At 39.0% G+C, this 25,573-nt stretch overlaps 1 protein-coding gene across 4 annotated transcripts in view; it reads right to left on the reverse strand.

Moving 5' to 3' along the window:
• znf385c (zinc finger protein 385C) overlaps window positions 1-25,573 on the reverse strand; it is a 153,914-nt gene that overhangs the window by 6,484 nt on the left and 121,857 nt on the right. For 2 of the 4 annotated variants that reach the window (XM_022672620.2, XM_007256263.4), the window contains 7 exons: window positions 21,684-21,826; window positions 17,899-18,003; window positions 14,099-14,303; window positions 7,618-7,917; window positions 4,168-4,355; window positions 798-896; window positions 88-180 (listed from right to left, as the gene is read on the reverse strand). In XM_022672620.2, the coding sequence (XP_022528341.2) occupies window positions 88-180; window positions 798-896; window positions 4,168-4,355; window positions 7,618-7,917; window positions 14,099-14,303; window positions 17,899-18,003; window positions 21,684-21,826 (1,133 nt within the window). The remainder of the gene's footprint in view (window positions 1-87; window positions 181-797; window positions 897-4,167; window positions 4,356-7,617; window positions 7,918-14,098; window positions 14,304-17,898; window positions 18,004-21,683; window positions 21,827-25,573) is intronic. The other 2 variants (XM_049467734.1, XM_049467733.1) reach the window with 2 other exon arrangements.

Below are 25,573 nucleotides of genomic sequence, written 5' to 3' on the forward strand. Positions count from 1 at the left end.
CTTTTAGCAATAAGTGCATAGATGTAATACATGTTACTCATTAACAAAAGATCAAATTAATTCAATGTATCACTCTTTTTTCAGTACCTGTGAAGATAGCGAGGTGAGACTGTACTGGTTAAAGACTTTCTTCATGGCTGACACAGCTCCTCCTGCATATCCATTCCACCTGACACTCTGCTGAAACAGATTAGAGTAAAGATTGTGAAGAGTATGTATAATATTGTGTGTATGTGGGGGTATATACAGCTCTGAAAAATTAAGAGACCGTTTAGAAATAATAAGTTTCTTTGATTTTACCAAATTGAAAACCTCTGGAATATAATCAAGAAAAGGATAGATGATCCCAAGCCATCAAACCAAGCTGAACTGCTTGAATTTTTGCACCAGGAGTGGCATAAAGTTATCCAAAAGCAGTGTGTAAGACTGGTGGAGGAGAACATGCCAAGATGCATGAAAACTGCGATTAAAAACCAGGGTTAATGCACCAAATATTGATTTCTGAACTCTTAAAACTTTATGATTATGAACTTGTTTTCTGTGCATTATTTGAGGTCTGAAATCTCTGTATATTTTTTTTTTGTTATTTCAAACCTTTCTCATTTTTTGCTAATAAATGCTCTGAATATATACTATATTTTATTTGGAATTTGGGAGAAATGTTGTCCATAGTTTAAAGAATAAAAAAACAATGTTCATTATACTCAAACATAAACCTATAAATAGCAAAATCAGAGAAACTAATTCAGTAACTGAAGTGAAGCTGTATATGTGTTTCTGTGTTTGTGTAGTCTTACCGATACTCCTGAGGTAGGTGGACTCTTGCTGTGTGGGCTGTATTTGGGCTTTGGGGGCTTTCCTGCCAGTCTGTCTTTATGTCTGCGGCTGTTCATGTGCTAGAAAGTAAAGAAAGTACATTTATAGAAAAGATTAAGATTTTGTGTTTTAATTTATGTAAAAAAGAAAATGTTGGTTCAATGGTTCAATATGGCTATAGTAAATAATTGTAATATCTTATTTATTGTAAATTTCCAGTACAGCAACTGTACAGGTGAAGGAAAAACTTTCTAAAAATCTAGGTAAAAATATTTTATTCCAGATTCAAATGTGACCAGAAGTGATCTGTAACAGGAACATTGGGAACAGAGACAGTTTTTGGTATAAATTTAATATTATGTTTAAATTTTTACTTCACATAATCAATTGTTTGGTTGTATTTAATAGACATTTAGTTTTTAGTTTATTGTCATTTATAGTATACGAAGCAAAATACATACAATTCATCATATTTTAAAAGATAAGACAGATAGCTTTAGCCTTTGTAAAATGATGTTTAAGCAGAAACATCAACAGAGTGAGTTTTAGTGTATATAATCCTTACAGGATATTAGATATATCTGTAATATATAATACAAGATGAAATCCTTGACTTTGCTGCCATAGTCTTCTCTATAACTCACTAAAACTCTGTCACCGTCACTGAGGAACTGTCACATTGTCAATTGGCAACTTACTTTAGATACCTAAAGTTTTTGCTTAGTTTAAAAAATTATATTGTTTTATTTGTTTGTATAATGTAAAGTGCAGAAAAAGAAATATTTTATAAAATGATATTTCAAAAAATCATATTTAAAACCACATAAAAAATTTGGCTTGAATTTGACATAAATGGGCTTCTGCATTAACTGCTGTTGAAAGTTGTTTTTAACTTTCACCAGTATAGTTCACCTGATGATATGATTATATATTAGGAGAAGAGAGTGACCTTACATTAAATCAACATGATACATTTCTATTCTGTGAAGAGTGGATTATAATATTGTGGTTATATCCAAATAAAAGATTTGGACTTTTATGCACTTATATAATAATACATTTATACAATGCAAAAAAAGAAGCAGCAAAAAACTTCCCTTCCCCCCAATTTAGTCATTTTTCTCTTTCTTCATTATCTCCCCCGCTTTCAACACTCTTAATTCATTTTACAGATGAAGTAAGCTTTTAATAAGGCATAAAATATAATTAGAAATCATAGTTAACTGGCATGAAAAGAATAAAGGCATAGTCACACTCAGTCAAACACACACACACACACACACCCGCACACACAGAATCGATTTTCTAAGAGCAAAACCAAATTTCTAAGATAAGACGATGCTTTCACAACTTTCCTTCAGCAGATAAAAATGGATTAGTAAGGCACTCACTGAACTGGGCCAATGCAAATGAAATGGTAACATTAACACTACCAGTGCCAGGGTTCGAAAATCCATATCGGCACAAAGATTTAGCTTTTACTTCGCTTTAACCACGTTTTTCATAAGGTATTACACTGAGTACTGCTGTAAAGTAAGTGTTCCACAACAGAAGAGCTGCTAAATGAGCTGACACCAAATTTAAGATGAGTGGCTTTTTGCAGATGTTTTGCAGGCCATTAAAATGCCTTTCAGCAGCAAAGTGCGTTTTTACTGAAGTGCAAAGTTTCTGACTGTGTGGTGAAGCTTTTAACACCTCAAATGACTAGTTTTCGCCAGACGTAAACACAAACAAAATAACAAAGTGAAAGCAGATTGCTATAAAAAAAATAGGTCTAGACACTGAGCTTTTTATCTGAAGTATTTGATGAAAGATAACAAAGATAAGAGTTATTGGCATGAGTAATGAATGCAAGGATTATATAATAGAGAGATTATAAGACAGGCAGGTATATTGTAAAATGATAATAAAGGGATGCACAATGGTGTCATAATTATATCTTTATTAGGTGATAAAGCTGATTTGCTTTTTCTAGAATCATCAGCATTGGAGAGATGCTTTGATTAGGCCAATATTTTAAATCGATAGAAGCGGTGCCATGTTGAATATGCAGTGGGCAAGAGAGTAACAACACCATATTTATCACACCTTCTCCCCATTCACACCTAAGACCTTTTAACACTAACGAATCACATGACACCAAGGAGGAAAAGGCTAATTGGAAACAATTTGGCCATTCTCCCTTTTGTTGCCAGCGGTTTGGAGCGTCAAATTCTCATTCTATTCTGTGTCTTTACTGTCTCTCTCTCTGTTTTTCCTGCCCTCCTGTTTGTTTATTTAGCTTCTCCTCCATGCCTGAGTGTTTTTTCCCCACGATTACTCATGCCATCCCCCCGTGCTCATGGCCCTGTGTGTTCCTCCGCATCTCTGTCCCAGCCCTGTGTTCCCCTCCTGACTGTAGCTCCACCCCCTTGTTACCTGTTCCCGGGTGTTTTCTGTCTTCTTCCGTGTGTGTATATATAGCCCTTTGTGTCTGTGTTCAGTTGTTGATTTTTGTTCGTTTACCACATCAGTCAGGTTGTTTCTGTGTTTCTTTTTTTTTTTTTATCCAGTCTTATTGTATTTGCGTATCTGTGTTGTTAAGTTTTTGCTTTGTCATCATGTTTGTAATTAAATTACTCGCATTTGCGTCTGCGTCTTCTCCATGCTCACCCTGATATAGACATTAATGGTTAATGGGCACTGTGAATTTACACTGTTATACAAGCATTACAACTACTTTGATCCTAGTCTCTACAAACTAGCTATGGGTTTTTTGAAGTAAACAACGAAGCACTGTTGTAAGTTGCTCTGGATAAGGGCGTCTGCTAAATACCTTAAATGTAAATGTACTTTACATTGTATCAAAGTGTAAAATCTTCAGTGTTGTTGGAAAAGTAAAGCAGGGCTAAAATCTTTAGTAACCCCTGAGGTACATAAAGCCAGAAATCCACATAGTTTCAAACTGATTTGAAATGACTAATGCAACATAGAGTGTATGAACATGTACTTCAATCTGTCAATAATCTGATCAATGCACTTAAATGAAAATAGTTAAACAGATAATGGAAGTTTACATGTGTCAGACAATAATCATATTGTAGTACACACTAAGTGTATTTTTAGCAAGGTTAGATGGATGTGTGTATAATGGAATGGGATCAACTCCTGCATTTGACAAAGTCATTATATGTATTGGAATCCTAACAACATACATGCATTTCCTAAGGTCGCATTTATATATATATATTTCTTACTATTTCCAATTTGAATAAATGTATTATTGTAAATGTGTTGTTTTTGCCAAAAAAGTAATACATAGCTCACCTATGTGAGCACATAAAAGTGTGTGTGTGTGTTTGTTTGTGTTACCTGGTTGAGCTGGGTCTCAGAGTTGACGTGGATCTCACACACTTCACACTGGAAGCTCTTGTTGGCCACGCTCATGCTGCCCTTGTTAGCCAGCCGCTTGCTTTTGCACGTGGCACGAGAGGACAGCGCCTTCCCCCGTCGGCGTGGCAAAACGCTCTGACCCTCCAGCATCAGTTTGTGCTTGGTCCCTGTGGGAGGTCAGAAAGGAGTTATGGGTACACAGAAACATACACACATAAATATCATTATAACAAATCCATTACAACTTGTTTTAGAGAACTGCTTGATTCAGCACATCGTGAAATTGCAAATTTCACCAGGATTCAAGTGAGCTTGTCCCGCTGTCCTCTGGAGCATGTGGCAGTCCCCACGTGCTCCCTCAGTGCTACTCTGACAACACTCTGACAAGACACATCCTGGTGATGGCCTTTTCCCCAGTGCCTGGAATTAACCATAGAAGGTAAGGGCCAAGGGCAGCATGGTGATTCCACATATAGTGCGTCTGTCGCACATCTCAAGGGGCCTGGGGTTGTGGGTTTATTTCCTGCTGTGGTCACTTTGGAGGAACCCAAAGGAGTACACCTTACACCTTACAATCATCTAAAATACATGTTAGCCTAGATAACATGCCCAGGTTGGGCCTGTATTTTAGCCAAATTGGGCACCACTCTTGGGCCCCACATATGGATGTCGGTGGTTGGACCAGGAGGGGTTAAACATGTGTGCCCAGATTATACCCTTGTGGGATTAAAGTGGGTTGTAACAATGGGGCAGATTTTGAAAGCCCAACTGGGTCCCATGAACAGAACCCATGCCCACCTGTAACCGACTTAATCCATTGGAATAACTGGTATGTGAACTGGCCATGCTCACTTTCCTGAGGTGTGAGTGTGTATGAACATGGCTCTGTATGGTACGCTTCGATGGACTTGTGTCTATTGATTTGGAGATGGTAAGAAGATGGACAGCTATATGGAAGATGAGTACCGAGCCAGACTCCTTTCAACAAGACAAGATGACTAGCAATTAGGCAGGGTTCGTAACTAGAAGATGGTGGTAGACCTGAGCCAGAGGCTTTGAGTTCCGGCAGATATTGTTTCAACCAACCTCAGAGAATATCTTTGCTATGGTCCACCCATCTAAATCTCATCTAAAACACTGAACTAGCGATGCCATGGGAGAAAGCACTGAAGAAGGACTATGGTCACAAGAAACATAGGTACGGCAGGCTCCCAACCGATGCTCAACAGCCTGATTGAAGAGGTAAGACCCAGCGAGTAGCAATAGACTGCCTTAGAGGCTTTGAAGATTCTTATACATCAGTGGTTCTCAGGGAGATGAGACTGTGAAGAAAGGCCTACCACTAAGCAGTGGAAGATCTTTTCAGATATATTGCTCTGGATAAAGAGGACAGAGTACACCTGGGAACCTAAGAGAGCAGATGGCATCGAAGGCTAGGAATGACCATTGAACCCTGTGGAGATGCCACAGGCCATTTTTAGTAAAACACAGAAAGAAAAGTCCACCTCGATAACCCAGATGATGCCATGATGATGCAACTAAAGGGATAGCAACATCTATTCCTACAGAATGTACCATATGAGCAAATGTTAATTCATTGTTTCTTCAAAATCAAAGGGAATTAAAAAGAGTTTATGCTGCCTTTGTTGGAGTGGTTGTCCAGGGAAGCTCTTTCTACTAGATGTTCTACTGGAGCATTGCTGTGGGGATTTGACTGTCATCAGCAATTGCTAGTGATCACAGGATGTTGGATGATCACCAGCCAACCCTGCTTCCTTCCTGACTCCTAAACTCATTCTGAAAGTATTGCATAGATCACCATCTTTCCAGAGAACGCAGTTTCACTGGTGTCCACAGTTCAATCCTCGGAGGCTTTATACCCCTCTAGCCCACACCTGAGATTAAATGTGATGTAAATAGGTCCATATGTATCTGCTCCAGGGTCCTATTCAGCATAACATATAATATGTTAAAGTGACTGATGCACACACCTCTGTAACACAGACAGGCCACGTTCAGGACACTTTGGCATCCCTCAAAGAACGCACATGTTGCTGATTTGTTGTAGACATGTTTGTGGCCAGGGGTGGGTATTTTTCCCACATGACCGGGAACCATGTGTGCGGAAAACTCATTCAAACGTGAGTGCCCATAAGTGAAAACTGCTGGCGGTTAGAATAAAGCCAAAAAGTCACGACTCGCTGTTGTTGCAGATGTTTAGAGCTGGACTGTTTGGATAAGGCTTTGATCTAGAGCAAAGGTGTCAAACCTTATCTGCAAAAAAGCCGGTGTGGCTCCAGAAGCACGTCATTGGTTGTTTAAAGACGACCAAGTGATTACACAAGTGGAATCAGGTGTGCTGGTGGTTGTAATATGGCACGGTGGCTGGGTGACACGGTAGCTTAGTGGTTAGCAAGTTTGCCTAACAGTGCTGGAGTCTTGGGTTCAATACCCTTTCTGGGTGGAGTTTCCATGTTCTCCCCGTGTCTGCGTAGGTTTCCTCCAGGGACTCCAGTTTCCTCCCACAGTCCAAAAAATTGGATACTCTAAATCAGTGTTAATTTTGTTAATGAAAACTATGACAACGTTAATGAAAATTAACGTGAAAATCTTTGATGACAACATATTATTCATGACGAAAACGAGACGATAACTAAATACAAATGAATACTTGAAAATATGACAAAATTTATTACACATTTCGTCAAATAATATAAAACTAAATGAAAATGTCAAAGACTGACGAATGGGAGAATTACTTGTAATAAATTATAATATTGAGCAGTAATCGGAACACAGCCACACAGTGTCCTTATGTCTGCGTCCTTTCTTTTCCTGGCGGGGGTGCTGAATTTCGTAGACTAAAACTAATATTAACCAAAAGACTAAAACGTTTATACATTTTAGTCAAAAGACTAAGACTAAAACTAAAAGCTTCTTAGTGGCTGATGCAGTCCTCCAGGTGGATGGTTGTTTCCGGTTGAGAGTATGCAGTGTGCATTTGGCTGCCGTTTCTTACTGCTGTGTGTTGGCTGAGTATAAATGGTTCAGTGTAAAGCATCCTTAGGTCTCTAGACAGCCACTAAATAGGTGTAACTTCATTCATTCACTCATCATTTATTAGGGGTCTTATTAAAGGACACACAAGTAGACATACCACATAGTCTAGTATGCTTGCTTGGGTGGCAGTCCCAAAAGTTCCAGTGGTGTTATCCCCTACACTGTCAAAGTTTACAGTCTTAGGTTCTTCATTCCATCGAACATCAACTTAATATAACCCCATTCCAACTCTAGACTTTCTCCTATGGGCTGACACATGGTTACACCAGTGTACTGTCAGTGGTAAATGCAGCATTTAGAATGGCAGCAGGTGCCTTTTTGTAGGACATCAAAAATTCCTTACCCAATCAACCAAAAAAATCCACATACCGCTGTTGTGGGCCTCCAGCTGAGTGACTGAGTTGACAGTCACTTTGCAGACGGGACAGTAGAGGTGCTGTCTGTTCCTCCGAGGCTCCTTCTCTGCTGGGGCCTCTCCTGCTGGGCTGTCCTGCTGGGCAGCCCCCTCGCTGGGTCCGGAAGTGGTTTCCTGCGGGCCGTCTGAGTGCTGGGAGGGCGGAGAGGAGACCGGCACGTCCGCTGACGACACTTCAGATACTGGAGTCAGGATGACGGAGCTGGACTGAGCATCTTCCATCTTCAATACAGGGTCTGGATCACAGAGAACGGCTGCAGAATAGATAGAAAGAAAGAGAATGAGAAAGGGGTTACCATCCTAAGCCCCAGAGGCAAATGCTCCTCTTCAAAAGTATTGGAACAGTAAGGCCAATCCTTTTATTTCTGGGGTAGACTGAAAATATTTGGGTTTGAGATTAAAAGATAAAAACAATTATTTAAGCTTTTATTTCCAGGTATTTACATCTGGTACTGTTACATAGTTCAGAAGATAGCACCTTCTGTCTGAACCCAGATGAACCTAAAACAAATTAAAGTCATTAAGACCTAATGTTTAGTTGTAAATCCTTTGCTTTTTTCTTTTGTGATGCTTTTTCAGGAATTACCTTCAGCCTTTTTCAGTTGGTGTTTGTTTTGGGGACTCTTGTTGACTGATCAGTTAAGCAGATATTTGCCAAAGTCTCAAAATATGTAACATAAAATATTTACAGTATGGATTTTAAAAATGTAATGCTGTGACCCTGCTGTGGTTGTTAACCCTGATGGAGGCTCATGAGTCTAAGACGGCACAGTCCTCTAAGCGCTGACCATATCATTGGCAGATTGCCAATTGATGTTTAAATCCCCTGTGATGGTACAACCATCTGTGGCTGGGAGTCCCAGAGAGCGTAATTGGCATCACTCTGAAACATTTACATTTAAAGCATTTGGCTGACACTCTTTCCCAGAGCAACTTACATTCAAATCATCTAAACTGTTACACATACAGCTCTGAAAAAAATGAGAGACCACTTTTACCAGATTGAAAACCTCTGGAATAAAATCAAGAGGAAGATGGTTGATCACAAGCCATCAGACTAAGCTGAACTCTTTGAATTTTTGCACCAGGAGTGGAATAAAGTTATCCAAAAGCAGTGTGTAAGACTGGTGGAGGGGAACGATCCCAAAACGCATGAAAACTGTGATTATAACCAGTATATTTTGATTTCTGATCTCTTACTTTATTTGACTCAAACATATACCTATAAATAGCAAAATAATCTCTGTTGTCGCTACTAGATTTGGAAGCATTGATTTAAGATTTACTTGTATTCATGGTAGTCTTTTTCATACACACATACTGGGTTAATCATGATGTTCTAAGACTTTTTCCATGTCTCTGGAAGCTGAAGAACTGACCTGACCTTTCTGCAAGAGCTGCTTGTCTGTTTTCATGGACAATTCTAGCCAGATGTTGCTGGACACCATCATTACCGCCCACTGCACAGTGCGAAGTGGATGGTAATGGTTCTATAAAGTATTGCCAGACAGTACAGAAGTGACACATTTTGCCATTCATTGCCATGTATTTTGGTGGTTTCTTAAAATCTACTTCACTCTCTCCACCGCTCTTTTCCCTCTCACTTTTACAGCCAGTGAACTGCTTCAGAAAATCTGCACAGTCATAGCTTACACACACACATACCACAGAGACATGAGCATTCAGTGTTACCCAATGCAATTCACTCCATTTCATTAGTTTTCGCACTTCATTCAGGTGTGAAAAACCTTTTGCGCACACACACATTCCCTCTATTCAGCGTTCACTTATACTGGACGGAGTGCATTTCTCTTCTCACATCCTTCGAGACCTCCATAAAATTCCTCCCACCAGGGAGTTTCTACCATCATTTCATAACGATAGCGAGACATCTAGAGATCAGTTCACACCGAGGGGTCAGCTCACTCACAAGAGGTAAGTGAGAGAATGAGGGAGACACTGGATTTCTGCTTTTCTTAAACTCATATTATACTCTTTACTCAATACCAGTGCCAGAATGAGTTGTGGGGGTGATCATTCAACATTATTTTTCTGACCTTACTAAGGCTCTTGTTGCAGAATGCAAAAAAAGCATCACTGCAATGTTTAAAATCTTGTAGAACATTCTTCTGACCCTTGATTTTACAAGAAACTATGAATAAATGAATACATGGACAGGTGTCATCTTTCTCTTTTTGTTTCTAGCTCTCTCTGTATCATTCCCTCAATTAAAATTCTTGATCTGACCAGTCTGATGGCATCCTAAACATACAGTATTGACATACAGCTCTGGAAAACTTCAGTTTATGGATCTGTTTATCTGATTTTGCTATTTATAGGTATATGTTTGAGTAAAATTAACATTCTTGTTTTATTCTATGAAATACGAACAACATTTCTCCCAAATTCCAAATAAAATATTGTCATATAGAGCATTTCTTTGCAGAAAATGAAAAATGGCTAAAATAATAAAAACGATGCAGAGCTTTCAGAAAACAAGTTCATATTCATAAGGTTTTAAGAGTTCAGAAATCAATATTTGGTGGAATAACCCTGTTTTTTAAACACAGTTCTCATGCATCTTGGCATGTTCTCCTCCACCAGTCTTACACACTGCTTTTGGATAACTTTATGCCACTCCTGGTACAAAAATTCAAGCAGTTCAGCTTGCTTTGATGGCTTGTGATCATCCATCTTCCTCTTGATTATATTCCAGAGGTTTTCAAGTAAAAACATCATCATTAAGCGGTCTCTTATTTTTTCCAGAGCTGTAGATTTTAAACCAAGGAAAAGTACAGAGTAAAAAAACTAATTAAAAGACATAAATTGATTTGCACAATTATAAATGTATGAACGCCCGAAAAGCAGGGGTGCTGGGGTAAGACTTTGTGTTCCATATATGATGATGATGGGCTCTGCTGTGAGTTCAGTTAAGCTGAAAGTATTTTTATGTGTTCTTTTTATTTTTTGTGCTTATTATTCATATTTTAATTACTGATTGACTCATTTCTTTTAATGTAAATTAAGTGTGACAATTGTGTGGTTTAATGAAAGAACTGGTTTAAATAAAGGGAAGTCTCTCTCTCTGTCTATAATGTTCTTTTTTTTCTCTGTCTGTGTCTGTCTCTCTTTCTAAATTCCTTCTCCGTTTTGCGTCATGTACTTTCCCATCTCTTATTCTCCTGCCTCTCTCTTGTTTTCTATCTCTTTCTCTTATTCTCTTCTACTCACTCATGCTCATCTCCTCTCTCACTCACTCTTATTCCCCTTTTTTTCATGTCTCTCTTCTTTCTATATATCTCTCCTATTCTCTCTCATGTCTCTGTCTCTCCTACTTCCTCTCTCTTTCTTGTCTCTTTTCTCTCACCTATTCTCTCTCTTTTTTATGTCTATCATCTTTCTATATATCTCTCCTGTTCTCTCTCATGTCTCTCTGTCTCTCCTATTCTCTCTCTCTTTCATGTCTCTCCTCTTTCTCTCCTACCTTCTCACTCCTTCTTGTCTCTCTTCGCTCATTCTCACTTTTATATCTCTTTTTTCTTTCATGTCTCTCTTTCCTGTCTATGTCTTCTCTCTTCTACTCTTGCTCTGTCTCTGTTGTGTCTCCTCTCTCCCACACTCTGTCTCTCTGAAATGCATGTTGCTTTCTCTCACACACTGTCTCCTACTCCCTCTCTTTTAGTCTCTCTTGGTTCTCTGTATCTCTTACTCTTCTCTGTGCTGGCACCAAGGTGGTTGAATGAACTTCCACTGGTTGTCAGAACAGCAGAGTCACTCGCGGTCTTCAAACGTCGACTAAAGACACATCTTTTCAAAGAGTTCCTAGATTAATAAAAAAAAAAAAGGTTCCTAGGGTTCTAAACACGATCAAGCTCTGTGTATCTCTTCATCCTAGTCTATAAACTAGCTTTGAATATTTGAAGAAACAACGAAGCACGGTTGTAAGTCGCTCTGGATAAGGGAGTCTGCTAAATACCACAAACGTAAATGTAAATGTTACTCCTTCTCTCTTTTATGTCTCTCTTCTTTCTCTCTCTATTTCTTCTTTCTCTCTCATGGTTGTATTGTCTTTCTCTGTTTCTCCTGCTCCCTCTCGCTTTCATGTCTCTCTTCTGTCTCTCTGTATCTCCTACGCCCCCTCTCCTTTATGTCTTTCTTATGTATCTCTATATCTTCTGCTCCCTCTCTCATTCTTTCGAGTCTCTACTTTCTCGCCCTTTTGTATCTTTCTTTCATATATTGCTTTTCTCTGTCTCTCCTACTCCTACTCTCTTTCATGTATATCCTCTCTCTCTGTATCTCCTACTCCCTCTTTCTTTCATGTCTTTCATATGTCTCTCTATATCTTCTGCCTCCTCTCTCATTCTTTCAAATCTCTCCTTTCTCCCTCTTACTGCGCATCTTTCTTCCATATATTGCTTTTCTCTCTGTCTCTCTTACTCTCTCTCTCTTGCATGTCTCTCTTCTGTCTCTCTATATCTTCTACTCCCTCTTTCTTTCTTTCTTTCTTTCTTTTAAGTCTCTTTTTCTCACTCTTAGTCTCACTCTCTCTCTCACAATGTTTCTTCTACTCTCCCTTGATTATTTGTCTCTCTCTCTCTCTCTCTCTCTCTCTCTCTCTCTCTCTCCCTCTCTCTCTTGTCTCTCAGGCTGTAATGGAAGTTGACGTGTTCAGTTTGTGCTGATTGGCCCCTGCAGCTGCAGCCTTAATAACAGAACAGTGCTAATTTCATCAAGCAATCAGTTGGATGTGTGTAGGTGTGTGTTTTTGTGTGTGTGTGTGTGTGTGTGTGTGTGTGCGTGTGAGTTCATGTATGAATATGGCAGAATGAAAGCAATCATAATCCCACTCGATGATTAGATAAAGCTCCAGTGTGTGTTCATATAAGAATGTATATCACTTTGTGTGTGTGGGTTAATTTTATCCATTGTTAATCAGGAATGTTAGCCCATTACTGATCAAAACTGTGGCATATGCTAACATGCTACTTCATAAGTTGTGCGTCTGAATGTGTGTTTGTGTGTGTGTACATGTGTGTGTGTGTGTGTGTGTGTGAGAGTGTGTGTGTGTTTGATCCAGGACCGAACAAAGGAGTGCAATATCAAAGTTTAATTACCATAAAAACACTAAAATTATTGACCATATGAAAAGCTGGAACGGCTAATCAACTCTCCTTCACACCCTTTCTCTTCCTCTCTCTTTCACTCTCTCACTCACTCTTTCTTATCTAATCTGTCCCTTTCTTCTCTGGGTCGCCTCAGCAGGAATGGGGCAGAATATTAACAGCAGATTTGATGAGCTCACTCTTCTTTCTGCAGCAGCCCCATTCTTCTACTTCATCTCTTTTTTTCTTTCTTTCTTTTACTCCAGCTCTGCCATTCCTCTGTCCACGAGGCTGTTGGGGAAAATCAGCGTCTCTCTCTGCCTCCATTTATTACATCCTTTCGCTCGCTCAATTGTGCTTGCGAATTATGCTTCATGGAGATAAAGGAAGGATAAATGGAAGACGGATGGAGAAAGAGGGGGGATAAAAACGGATAATGGAACCTCAGTCAGATTCTAAATTCATCCTCCAGGCCTTAATGCTGTTCATTCTCCCCATGACGGAAATAGCAAGTGCACTTTAAACTACAGTACCCATAATCCTGTGAGCATTTTATGGAGAGCTGAAGAGGGCAATTAGATGACCTGTTCAGGCTCCACCCATAAACGTGCTATGGGTTGTTTTAGAGCTACTGTGGGGAGGATGGACAAGCGTGATGCTGTCCATGGTGCTGGACGCAGGAGCTGTCCAATCAGAGTCTTTTGTGTGTAAAGCTGTAAACAACGCACATTGAATCCAGTATATTGTCTTCTACTGTGTAATTCTTCCTAGATATGACCCCTAACTTCAGACTAGACACTGATTTAAAGATCTAGATTTTTTTAATTGTCTGGAGTTGGGATTGGGGGCTAGAATTAAATCTGTCAAATAACAGGCATTGATGCCATTATTCTGCATTAATGTAAGAGTCTCCTCTTTAACCAGCAACCAGTAAAACAGTGTACTTGCTCTTATAGCCTATAACACTAAGGCCAGGCAGTTGTACTTGTTCTTATAGCCTACAACACTAAGGCCAGGCAGCTGTACTTGTTCTTATAGCCTACAACACTAAGGCCAGGCAGCTGTACTTGTTCTTATAGCCTACAACACTAAGGCCAGGCAGCTGTACTTGTTCTTATAGCCTACAACACTAAGGCCAGGCAGCTGTGCTGTTTTTTACTGACAAGTAAAGGGTAAAAAAGACACATACATTATACCAACAGATGGAATATAAGGCACACTCTAAAGTTCATTGTATGTCACTAAAATAACTTCCTCAGTTTAACAAATTACAGAATTAATAACACACACACACACACACACACACACACACAAACGTCTGGTCACTCACTGGGTCCTTCCACAGCGCAGGGCTCCAGAAGGGCAGGAAGAGGCTCAGGTGCACTCTTTCTCCCTCTATCCCTCTCTCTCTCTTTCTCCCGCTCTCGGCCGTGCGTGTGCTCGAGCTGCCGTCTGTGCTGCTTGTTCTTCTGAGCCTCCAAAGCTTTCAGTTTACGAGCGTGCTTATGACCTTTATAATGCGCCTCCGCCTGATTCTGGAGAAGAAGAGAAAGAGAGAAAGACATAGAGAAAGACATAGAGAGAAAGAGCAAAAGATGCTTAGTAGGTGCTTAACTAACTTAACTTTGCAAGTTCAAACCAGTTGAGAACATCCTGTTCAGCAAAACACAGAGTTTTATTCTTTAAATATAAAGTAGTAGCATATTCATTAAAACAGAGAATTCTGCAAATTAATATTCAGGATATAATTTGCTCATGCATGTGTGAAAAACAGACAGAGACACACACATACACACACACATACACACAATCTCAATCTGGACGGAGCTGATAAGAGGAGATCTAGCCTACGGGGGTTGGGCAGCTATAATTGCATGTGTAATATGGAATAAGAGAGACAGACCACTTCACATATACAGACAGAGAGAGAGAGAGAGAGAGACAGTCTGGAACAGTTTGAATACACTGTGTACAAGCTTCCGATACTTTTTGGTGTTTCCAATTGTATGTCTGATTCAAAAAACTATAATATATACTCATTATCAAATATCATCATAATAGTTGCATCCAAAAGTGTTGGATTGCAATGCTATGTTGAAAGGAACAAAGATTTAAAGGAACATGGCTAATAAAACTTACAGTCATATGAAAAAGTTTGGGCACCCCTATTAATCTTATTCATTTTTAGTTCTAAATATTTGGGTGTTTGCAACAGCCATTTCAGTTTGATATATCTAATAACTGATGGACACAGTAATATTTCAGGATTGAAATGAGGTTTATTGTACTAACAGAAAATGTGCAATATACATTAAACCAAAATTTGACCAGTGCAAAAGTATGGGCACCCTTATCATTTTATTTTATTTATCATTCTATTTACTGACTTACTGAAGCACAAAATTGGTTTGGTAACCTCATTGAGCTTTGAACTTCATAGCCAGGTGTATCCAATCATGAGAAAAGGTATTTAAGGTGGCCAATTGCAAGGTGTTTTTCTATTTGAATCTCCTCTGAAGAGTGGCATCATAGGCTCATCAAAACAACTCTCAAATGATCTAAAAACAAAGATTGTTCAACATAGTTGTTCAGGGGAAGGATACAAAAAGTTGTCTCAGAGATTTAACCTGTCCGTTTCCACTGTGAGAAACATAGTAAGGAAATGGAAGACCACTGGGCCAGTTCTTGTTAAGCCCAGAAGTGGCAGGCCAAGAAAAATATCAGAAAGGCAGAGAAGAAGAATGGTAAGAACAGTCAAGGACAATCCACAGACCACCTCCAAAGAGCTGCAGCATCATCTTGCTGCAGATGGTGTCACTGTGCATCGGTCAACAATACAGCGCACTTTGCACAAGGAGAAGTGCCCAAAATATTTATCATATACAGTTTTCAACAGTACGTTTAGCAACAGCTGCGGTTAGTGTTAGTAAATGCCGCCCGACAGCAGTAGACTGAGCAACCGTGTTCCGGTAACCCAGGTCACTATCGGCTAGTGGTTAATCCCATGTAGCTTGCTTTAACACGGTAAACATGTAGACTACAGTCTGATATACACACCACTAAAAGAGGTAAAAGAGCTAGCGCTGTGGTTAGCGGCTAATGCTAATGCCGCTGCACTCTGCCTTAGCACCGAAGAAACTTCACTGAAACTCCCTTATAATGCTGTGCTATAGCGGAGTGGCTTTACTGCTCCTTACAACCTGACTGTTAGAAAACTGTTATAATATAAGGTGAACTGATGATTTGGGGAAAATTAAATAATTTTATGTGTGCCTTTTAGTTCAAAAATAAGGAAATAAAACAAATATTGAGGTAAGCATTTCCAACACACCAACACAAACACACACACAAACACACACACACACCAAACACAGAAATCACAAGCACAGATCGCCGCCATATAAATGCAAATCAGAGATGGAATGGAGTGAACTCTCCCACTCGCGCTGCGTGCTCCACAAGCTAATAAATCAACTCTAGAGAGAGTGAACGCAAATGGAGGAATTCCACAAAGCCAGAAAGAGAGAAAGTGATAGTGAGTGGGCGAGATAGACGGAGCTCTCTGGGGAGTTAATGAGCGTTTTCTGAAATTTGCAGCATCCTACGGACTGCACCGCTGGATTAGCATCAGCAACTGTTAGAGTTAGAGGCTTAAAGTGGCAGCCAAGAACAAAAACTGCAAATCCCATCAACCCCTGCTCATCACTATTTTAAATATACGTGAGAAGCATAATCATTTTATATAAGCAGTCTATCATCGCTAGTATGCAAATTATTATTCCAAAATGTTACAGGGGAAATATAAAATGATGTTAACCTTGTTAATGGAAGCAGACTCCAATCAAAATGTACAAAATGTGTCTGCAATTTTTTACTTTTATTTTTTTAGGGCTGTCAACGTTAAAGCATTAACGCACGCAAAAAAATTGGAATCAGTAATGCGTTATTATTTTTTGACCCCAACCTCTGCCTTTGTGGTTCACTTGTGGTGAGAACATGATCTGGTCTTGATCCGACTATCAAATATAGACTTCTTCATAATTGAGCTGCTGTACTGCTGAAAGAGCACAACTACAGGTGTGGTAATGCGCTTTTATAATCAGCAAATTAAGTTCTAATTCAGAAATACTTACATCCAAGCTGAGATGTTTATAATATTTATAATAAAGTAAAAAAAGTTTTGCATTGTTTATTCCAGTGCCCCACATTGGCTTTATCTCCCCTCAAACATAGAAATATAAACTTGTATTATAATTGACACCATAATTAAAATCTAATAGCATTTTACATTTCTTACATTCATTCTTTTATTTCCATTTAAATATCCAATATAAAAACTTAAGTCTCAAGAAGAACAAGTGTGATTAATCTGATTACATTTTTTAATTGATTAACACCACTATTATTTTTTATTCAAGGTATACAAACAAGGATATTTTTTTAGTATAACACTTTCTTCATAATTTTAGACAGCAGTCAAAAAAAAAAAAAGACTAAAAATGTCTTTTTCAAAGAAAGCAAAGCAGCCCTTTTTTCTACTGGCTCCTTCTTGGTGTCAGAGATCCAGTTCAGGCATGTTGATTGGCTGTCTGCTCTCTTTATCACTTCAAAATGGCAAAAACAGTAAAAAAAAAGATGTTTAAATGTGGAATGTGCTGACACTTTTGTTATTGGGCACTTATGGAGACACAGAGACTGATCTGAAGTGAGTTTAATGTAGTCAAGCACCCGCAGTCCACAAGTTCATACTGTGTGTTTAAGAACTGATAAGTAATGCTAATCTCAGTAGTGTGATATTGTATAAATTATTACACCTCTATTCACCATAATATATTAATTCTCTATGATACATAATGACACCTGTGTTACTAAAGAGGATAAAATACTACTAATTATGGATGGTTATGGTTATTATGGATTATTGGTGGTATTGTTTCACAGGATTTGATTAACACAGATTTACCCTATTTATTTTAATGTAATATTGGTATAATGTCCCACCCCTGAGTAATATGATGTGTGTCTGTGTTTTGAGAGAGAGAGACAAAGAGAGAGAGAAAGAGAGAGAGAGAGAGAGAGAGAGAGAAAGTGATTCCTAAAACTTGAGCCAGGAGCCCAGCGAGTACTGACCGTGGAGTTGAAGCGGAGATGGCAGATATTGCACGAGATAACCTGTTTCTTCTTCTGGGGAACGCCAAAGGTGTGATTAATAACAGCCTTCTGTACAGGGTCCATCTGAAAGACAGAGAGAAAGAAAGAGAGAGAGAGAAAGAGAGAGAGAGAGAGACAGTGGCAGAGTTATCAAACAGAATTCCATACAAAAGACACAAACATGAACAATGCAAGTACCAATGCTGGAATGATCACTCCGGAAGGCAGGAACAGCATTTTTTAACTTCTACTCTCCTCTGTTCTCTCTGTCTGTCTGTTTGTCTGTCTTTACCCCCAGTCTGGCCTCTGCTTGTTTAGCCTCTGCACACAAAAGTGTCAGAAAAGTGCACACTGCAACCTTAAACCCAGGGGATGGGGACTTTCCAGCAAACGCACGCCATGGGAACCCACACTCCAAGCAGCCGCCTGCAGCAGCCTGCTGGACCACTGTTTGCTTTAGGACCTTAAGAATGTGTGCATTGTCCATCCGCAGCCATGCCTGACCAGCTGGGATAGCGGCAGGACTTTGTGTGTGTGTGTGTGTGTGTTATTTGTGTGTTAAAGGTACCCATTGTCAAGCTATGACACTGCAGAGGCTCGTAAGGTACACCTGACCTTAGAGGAGAAAAGTACAGAGAAGACAAATAAATAAGAATCATATTAATTGTTTTGAATTCAAGGTTTTCTGCTTTAGTTTTAGACTGGAGTTTATACCAGATTATAAGGTGCACTATCAATAAATGTCTATTTTCTGGTCTATTTTTATGCATAAGGTGCACTGGATTATAAGGTGCATTATGCAGCATTAGTTAGGAACAGGGATGTCGCCATGTTTTCCTTCTAATTGGGTGGAGAGACCTGTAAAGCTAAGCTAAGTTAAGTAAACAAAACTGTAATTCTTAAAAACAACATTATCTTTTAAAGTCAAACGAGCACTGGATATCAATCTACACAGATTTCTCTCCTTTAAAACCTGTATTTGTGTGAGTAAAGCGCCCTCATCTATATATAATAAGCTTATGTTTAGAATAAGTAAGCAGATTTTTTACTAGAGCTGGGTGAGGTTAACGGCTAATGCCCCCGTCAGCGCTACACTGAGAAATCCTGAGTGTTTCAGTGAGGCATGGTGATATTAGCTAGCAGTTCGTTCCACTTAGCTTGTTTTAACACTTTAAATGTGCAGGCTACAGTGCGATATACACACCTCTGAGCGGTGAAAGAGCTAGAACGGTTAGTGGCTAATGCTAATGCTGCTCCCGCAGTGCTAGCCAGGGTTAGCAGCATACTACAGATCTACAGAGCTAGTGCTTAGTGCGCTTAGCGGGTAATGCTAATGTTGCTCCAGCAATGCTAGCCGGAATTAGCAGCAGGCTACAGGAAATGAATTACTTACCTCTGAACAGCGAAAAAGCTAGCACTTAGCTAGTGGTTAGCGGATCTAGCTGGTGTTATGGTGTTGCTACATTGTTGCTCTGATCTTGCTGAGTAGTTGTTATTGTATTACTAGGTGTTTTTAATACTGAGTTGTTGGTTGGTTGATGCTGTTGCTAAGGGATTGGTAGGTGGTTGATTTCTTGATTTTACATGGGCTCTATTGTGTTACTAGGTGGTTGCTAGTAACTACCATTGCCTGGTGGTTAATATTCTGTTGTTAAGTAAGTGTCTGATAGTTGATATGGTGTTGTTAAGTGAATGCAAGGTGGCTGCTAAGGTGCTGCTAGTCGACACCAAACCTGTCTTGGCTGATCTAATGGCGTGATTTTAGCTTGAATCATATTTTTTTAGGAATAAATAATAATAGTGATATTTGAAAAGTGAAATGAAGTTTACAGGATGTACAGAAAGTGTGCAATAATTCTTTAATTAAAATTAGGCAGGAGCCTAATTTTGGCACCCCAACAGAAAAATTACATTTAAATTTAGTAGATCCTCCTTTTGCAAGAAAGAAAGACGCACCCTCTCCCCGTCACTGTACGTGTCCACTAGCACAACGCATCCTATTCATTTCAATGGAGAGAGACGGCACATGCCATGATTCATGCTGGGTTGCGTTGAACGCAGCCTCGCCGTTCGGCAAAAAGTTCAGTAGAGCTCAACTTCAAACTTCAACTTTTAATCAAATGAATTCAGCTGCTGTATTGCGTCCAGCCAATCAGGGAACAGTAGGCTGCGACTTCACATGCATACAAGCCTCACGCACACAGAACAGTTTCCTTTCAGCCATAGAAGAGACGCTGAAAATGGCGAAATGTGGATTTATAGAACTATAGTTTATAGTGAGGCTGATTAAAAAATAGAAATCTTAAACTTATGATGTTGCTTCATTTGAATTTAAAAATCATCACGGATGCGCTCACACATCGGGACGAGAGATCCGTAATGGCAGAATGCATTGAAGATAAGTGTTAGTGAACACCCTCACCCAGATTCTACCTCCACCGGCCCCCAGATAAGATGAGTTTGAGACTTCTGCTCTTAAACGCTTCCTATAGCTTCCAATGTCTGGCTTCTGGTTAAAGATGTTTTGGATCATTCTTCTTTACAAAACATCTCCAGTTCAGTCAGGTTTGATGGTTTTTGAGCATGAACAGCCCACTTTAAATCACACCACAGATTTTTTATGATTTTCAGGTCTGGGGACTGAGATGATCATTCCAGAACGTTGTACTTGTTCCTCTGCATGAATGCTTTAGTAGATTATGAGCAGTGTTTAGGGTCATTGTCTTGTTGAAGTATCCAGCCCCTGCGCAACTTTAAGTTTGTCAGAATCTGCTGATATTGACTGGAATCTATGAGACCCTTAACTTTAACAAGATTCCAAGTACCTGCACTGATCACACAGTCCCACAGCATGATGGAACCACAACCAAATTTTACTGTGGGTAGCAGTAAAGAGTTTGTCTTGGAATGCTGTGTTCTTTTTCCGCCATGCATACCGTCCTCCAAATAGCTCAATTTTAGTTTCATCAGTCCACAGCACCTTATTGCAAAATGAAGCTGGCTTGTCTAAATGTGCTTTAGCATACCTCAAGCGACTCTGTTTGTGGCCTGTGCAGAAAAAAGGCTTCTTCTGCATTACTCTCCCATACAGCCTCTGCTTATGCAAACCCCTTCTAACGAATGGACGTAGCTACTTTATGTTGCATCCAATGCTGACACAGGTGCGCAAATGCTCACACACACACATGTACATACACAAAATGCTTGGTCTAGAAGTGAACTGAGCAGTGGAACTGTCTTCACTGGAATGATGGTGCTTTATACAATACTTTCGAGATGAGTTGTGAAACAGGTGGGTGGTGATCATCCAACATCATCCAACATCCAACAGTGTCCACACTAATGCTCTTTGTTGCTGAATGCAATCAAATCATAACAGCAATGCTCCAAAATCTAGAAGTAAGTAGTCTCAGTACAGTAGAGACATTTACTCTAACAAAAGCAGGGTAACTCTTTTTAATCCCCTTAATTTTATGATCAAGTGTCCAAATACTTTTGTTTATTTAGCATATCGTTGCTGTCCAATGAAAAACACTTATTTCCATAACAGCAACTTTACAGGAGAGAGAAAAAAAAGAGTCAATGTAAAAAAGAGTTTCTATTGGTTCGTTCATCAAGAAATGTTGGCACAGTGTAAGGAACAGCTTGTCTGTGCAAATTATGTAGTAAACTAAAAATCACCAAAAATGGAGATAAGTGTTTTTTTTAGGACAGCGGCGATATGTGAATATAAATACATCACAGTGTTTGTTTGAGAGACTCACAGTATTGAAGTTGGGGAACAGGCTGAGAGGGGAGGAGCCATTAAGTCTGAATGGCAGGAAGTTCTTGAGGTCCAGAGGCGTCTGCAGTGGACGACCCTGCATGGGCAACGCAGCCAGCAGGGGGCTGCCCTGAGCTGCTGTACCTGCACACACAAGAAAAACAACCAATCAGAGAAGAGTTAAACCAGTTATTGTCATTATTAAAAGAACTTAAAACAACATAGCGAGGAAAGAGTTTAAATCACCAGAGAGACACTTTGACCACCTGGAAGAACATACTGTTTAGACCAGCCCGGCACTCCACACTTTACAGACACACTTCTATTCTGTATAGAACTCTAAAATATCTGGCAGGTAGCACTGAAATATGTGTATGATTTGAAGGCATCTGGGAGCCACTATCAACATGAGGGAGACTCACGGTAGTCTCTGGAGAGGTGGGATGTGGGGATTTATTAGCTTTTCTTGTCTTGGCAACCTTTTGTCCTTTTTTTGCATAAAAAATCAGTTTCTTTTACCCTATATAGACACTTGCTCATTTATAGTTTCTTCAAGATTTCAAAGGGTTTAAAAGTTTGTCGTGCTATTGTTGGAGTAACAGTCATTTCTGTCCACATTTTGGAACATTGGTTTGCATTGTATTGTATTTGATTGCATTCAAAGAGCACAGTTTGACAGTTTCCACAGATCAATGCCGGGGGGCATTCATTAGAAAGGCGGTATGGTCAAAAATGTATATCACTGTATTTTTCAAGATTCTGACGGTTTCATGGTATTATAATTTTTTTATTATAATTTTTTGGGCTTATAGGCTTGTAATTTACTGCACTGTTAGGAGTACATAAAATATAAAACACTAAGGCTTTAAATTAAGTCTTTTATTACTATTGAGTTTACTTTCTCCCACAAAATTAAACAATATATGAAGAAATCAGACTTCATTAGTAGAAAAACAGCTAAAGAATGTAAATAATAGACCTTAAAAAAAAAGAAAAACGCCAACAACTTTAACACAACTTCCTTTGCAAAATATTACAAATATTTTTAATAGTTCCATAAACACTTTAAATACACATCAAATACTCAATGTTTAAGTATTTAAATAGATATTTCTCAAAAGATCTATTGCACATGTAAAACACAGGTTTAATATCAATTTACTACATGTTTTTCCTGAAGCCATTAGAGGCATTGCGGTATTAAAATAAGCTACAATTCCCTTCTTTCTTCAGTCAAAAAATACATTCAAATCATCCGAAAAGGGTTATAGTTACTGCTCTATTTTACTGGGATAAAAACACTCATACAGTAGAAATTCACCATTCACCATCCTGTCAGTGTGGATATAAATGCTAATCACTAAATAATGACCACACACACACACACAATCACACACACTGCATACATGAATGAACTCATAGATATGCTGGAATACACACACACACACACACACACACACACACACTCAATTAATCAATGAACTATCAGCTTCAGTATGGACTGACTTGTGAAGAGTAATAGACTGCGTATATTTATGCTTGTGTGTGAATGTGTGTGTGTGTGTCTACAGGGACATGGTGTTTTAAATGGAGCTGGGATGTAGAGGTTTCTCATTTTCTGGATGGCTGAATCTGAGATCCAGGAGCACTCCACATGGCTTAGATACTTACCCTACCATACAGATCAATCTCTCTCACAGCACACATACACACAGACATATGTAGTTCTGAATAAAAAAAAAATTAAAGGTGCCACAAAGGCTTTTTGGAGTAATGCCACAGAACATTACCTGTGTTTCACTCCTCAGCTCGGCTTTTTTTTTCATGTTTGTAGTAATGTGTAAGACTTGCACACTTTGTGGAGTAAGCAGAGTAAAGACTTTAAGCCCACTGACTGGATACCCCTCTCTCAAGAGTATTAGCTCACACAACAGCAGAGCTAATAGCAGGTCTTTACAGTTGTGTTTTTTCTGTGAGCTCCACAGTGCAATTCAGTAGCTACAGGGATTTACAGACTCCTCCAGCTGGAGATCGACCAAATTTCTACAGTGTTTTAAATGTGGTTTATTACAGAAGCTCTGCATAGCGAAGCATTAACAGGTTTGCCAGGAAAGGTTAATGTATCATCTCTGAAAAACGACTAAGCCCCAAAAAAAACAGTTTGGTCCTAATTTCTATTTCTTTGTCACACACATAATTATACAATAGTAGTAACTTGCTTTAATAACTGTCCTGTCACATTAAACAGCAATAGACAATATAAAAAGCTAATGTTTAAAATACAATATAAAGATCAAAAGAATATAAGATCAACATTGACACAATGTAGAGAACTGCCACTTTCATTGAATGCCAAGATATATAAAAAGATCAAATTTGATATACAGCTCTGGACAAAAAATAAGAGACCACTAAAATGATGAGTTTCTTCGATTTCACCAAATTGAAAACCTCAAGAGAAAGATGGTTGATCCCAAGCCACCAAACAAAGCTGAATTTGTGCACCAGGAGTGGCATAAACTTATCCAAAAGCAGTGTGTAAGACTGGTGGAGGAGAACATGCCAAGATTAATGAAAACTGTGATTAAAAACCAGGGTTATTCCACCAAATATTGATTTGTGAACTCTTAAAACTTTATGAATATAAACTTGTTTTCTTTGCATTATTTGAGGGCTAAAATCTCTGCATCTTTTTTGTTATTTCAGCCATTTCTCATTTTCTGCTAATAAATGCACTAAATGACAATAGTTTTATTTGAAATTTGGGAGAAATGTTGTCCGTAGTTTATAGAATAAAACAACAATGTTTCTTTTACTCAAACATAAACCTATATGCCTATTTGCAGAATATAAACATTGTTAAATCAGTGTATTCATCACCATCAGACTGATTAATAGCAAACCGTGAAGGCAAATTTAAAGCCCTGCTATGCAGTATACATCAGAAAAACACCTCCCTCTCTGAGCCCGTCCTCTGTTAGTCACAGTTAGATAAACACAGCCTGATGAAGTTCATTACTTACAATTACGACAAGGACAAAATAATAAAAGCAAGGGGATGTTTGTGTGGGAGCTGAATTTAGACCTAAAGCCACACATAACCTCATTCCATCACTTTGCTTTACCCTCTGCTTGCCTACTCACTGTGTGTGTATATGTGTGTGTGTATATGTGTGTGTTTGTGTTTTGTGCTTTTGTACTGCTGTATATAATATAATCTGTGGAGCTGTTTGTTTAAAAAATGTGAACTTAATCTGTAACTCAAAGGATTATCATATAAAAGTAAAGCAATCTGTATATTTTGCATCATCTGTCTAACAATTAAAGTGAGGGAAAGAGAGTGAGGAGAAAAACAGGCTGCACACTTTTAAGGTGAAATACTGTAGGTTATATAAACGTTGGTGAGTTATGTGTGCTAATATGTTTACATATTATGAGTGGGAGGTTGCAGGTTCGAATCCCGATCATAGCTTGCCATCACCTGTCGGCACCCAGAGGGAGCATCTGTGGGCGTCTGTGAGCTGATGTACCAGAACCGAGTCGCTGCGCTTTCCTCCAAGTGCCCTGTGATTCTACTTGGCAATGCTGCATCAACAGCAGTTCGAAAAACGGCGGTGGCTGACTTCACATGTATCAGAGGAGGCATGTGCTAGTCTTCACCCTCCTGGTGTTGGGGCATAACTAGTGATAGGGGGAGTCCTAATGAGTGGGTTGGGTAATTGGCTAAGTAAAATTAGGGAGAAAATGGGGGAAAAAAAAGAAAGAAAATATTGTAGCGGAGTTCGTTTTAAGCTTTTAATTTTGTATAATTGTAAATAAAATTGGCAAACTAAAATTGTATTGAAAGTAGTGGCTTCAATCAATTGTTTCAACCACAACAATAATCTGCAA

The sequence above is a fragment of the Astyanax mexicanus genome, chromosome 19, assembly GCF_023375975.1.
Source record: "Astyanax mexicanus isolate ESR-SI-001 chromosome 19, AstMex3_surface, whole genome shotgun sequence".
In the NCBI taxonomy this organism is placed as follows: domain Eukaryota; kingdom Metazoa; phylum Chordata; class Actinopteri; order Characiformes; family Acestrorhamphidae; genus Astyanax; species Astyanax mexicanus.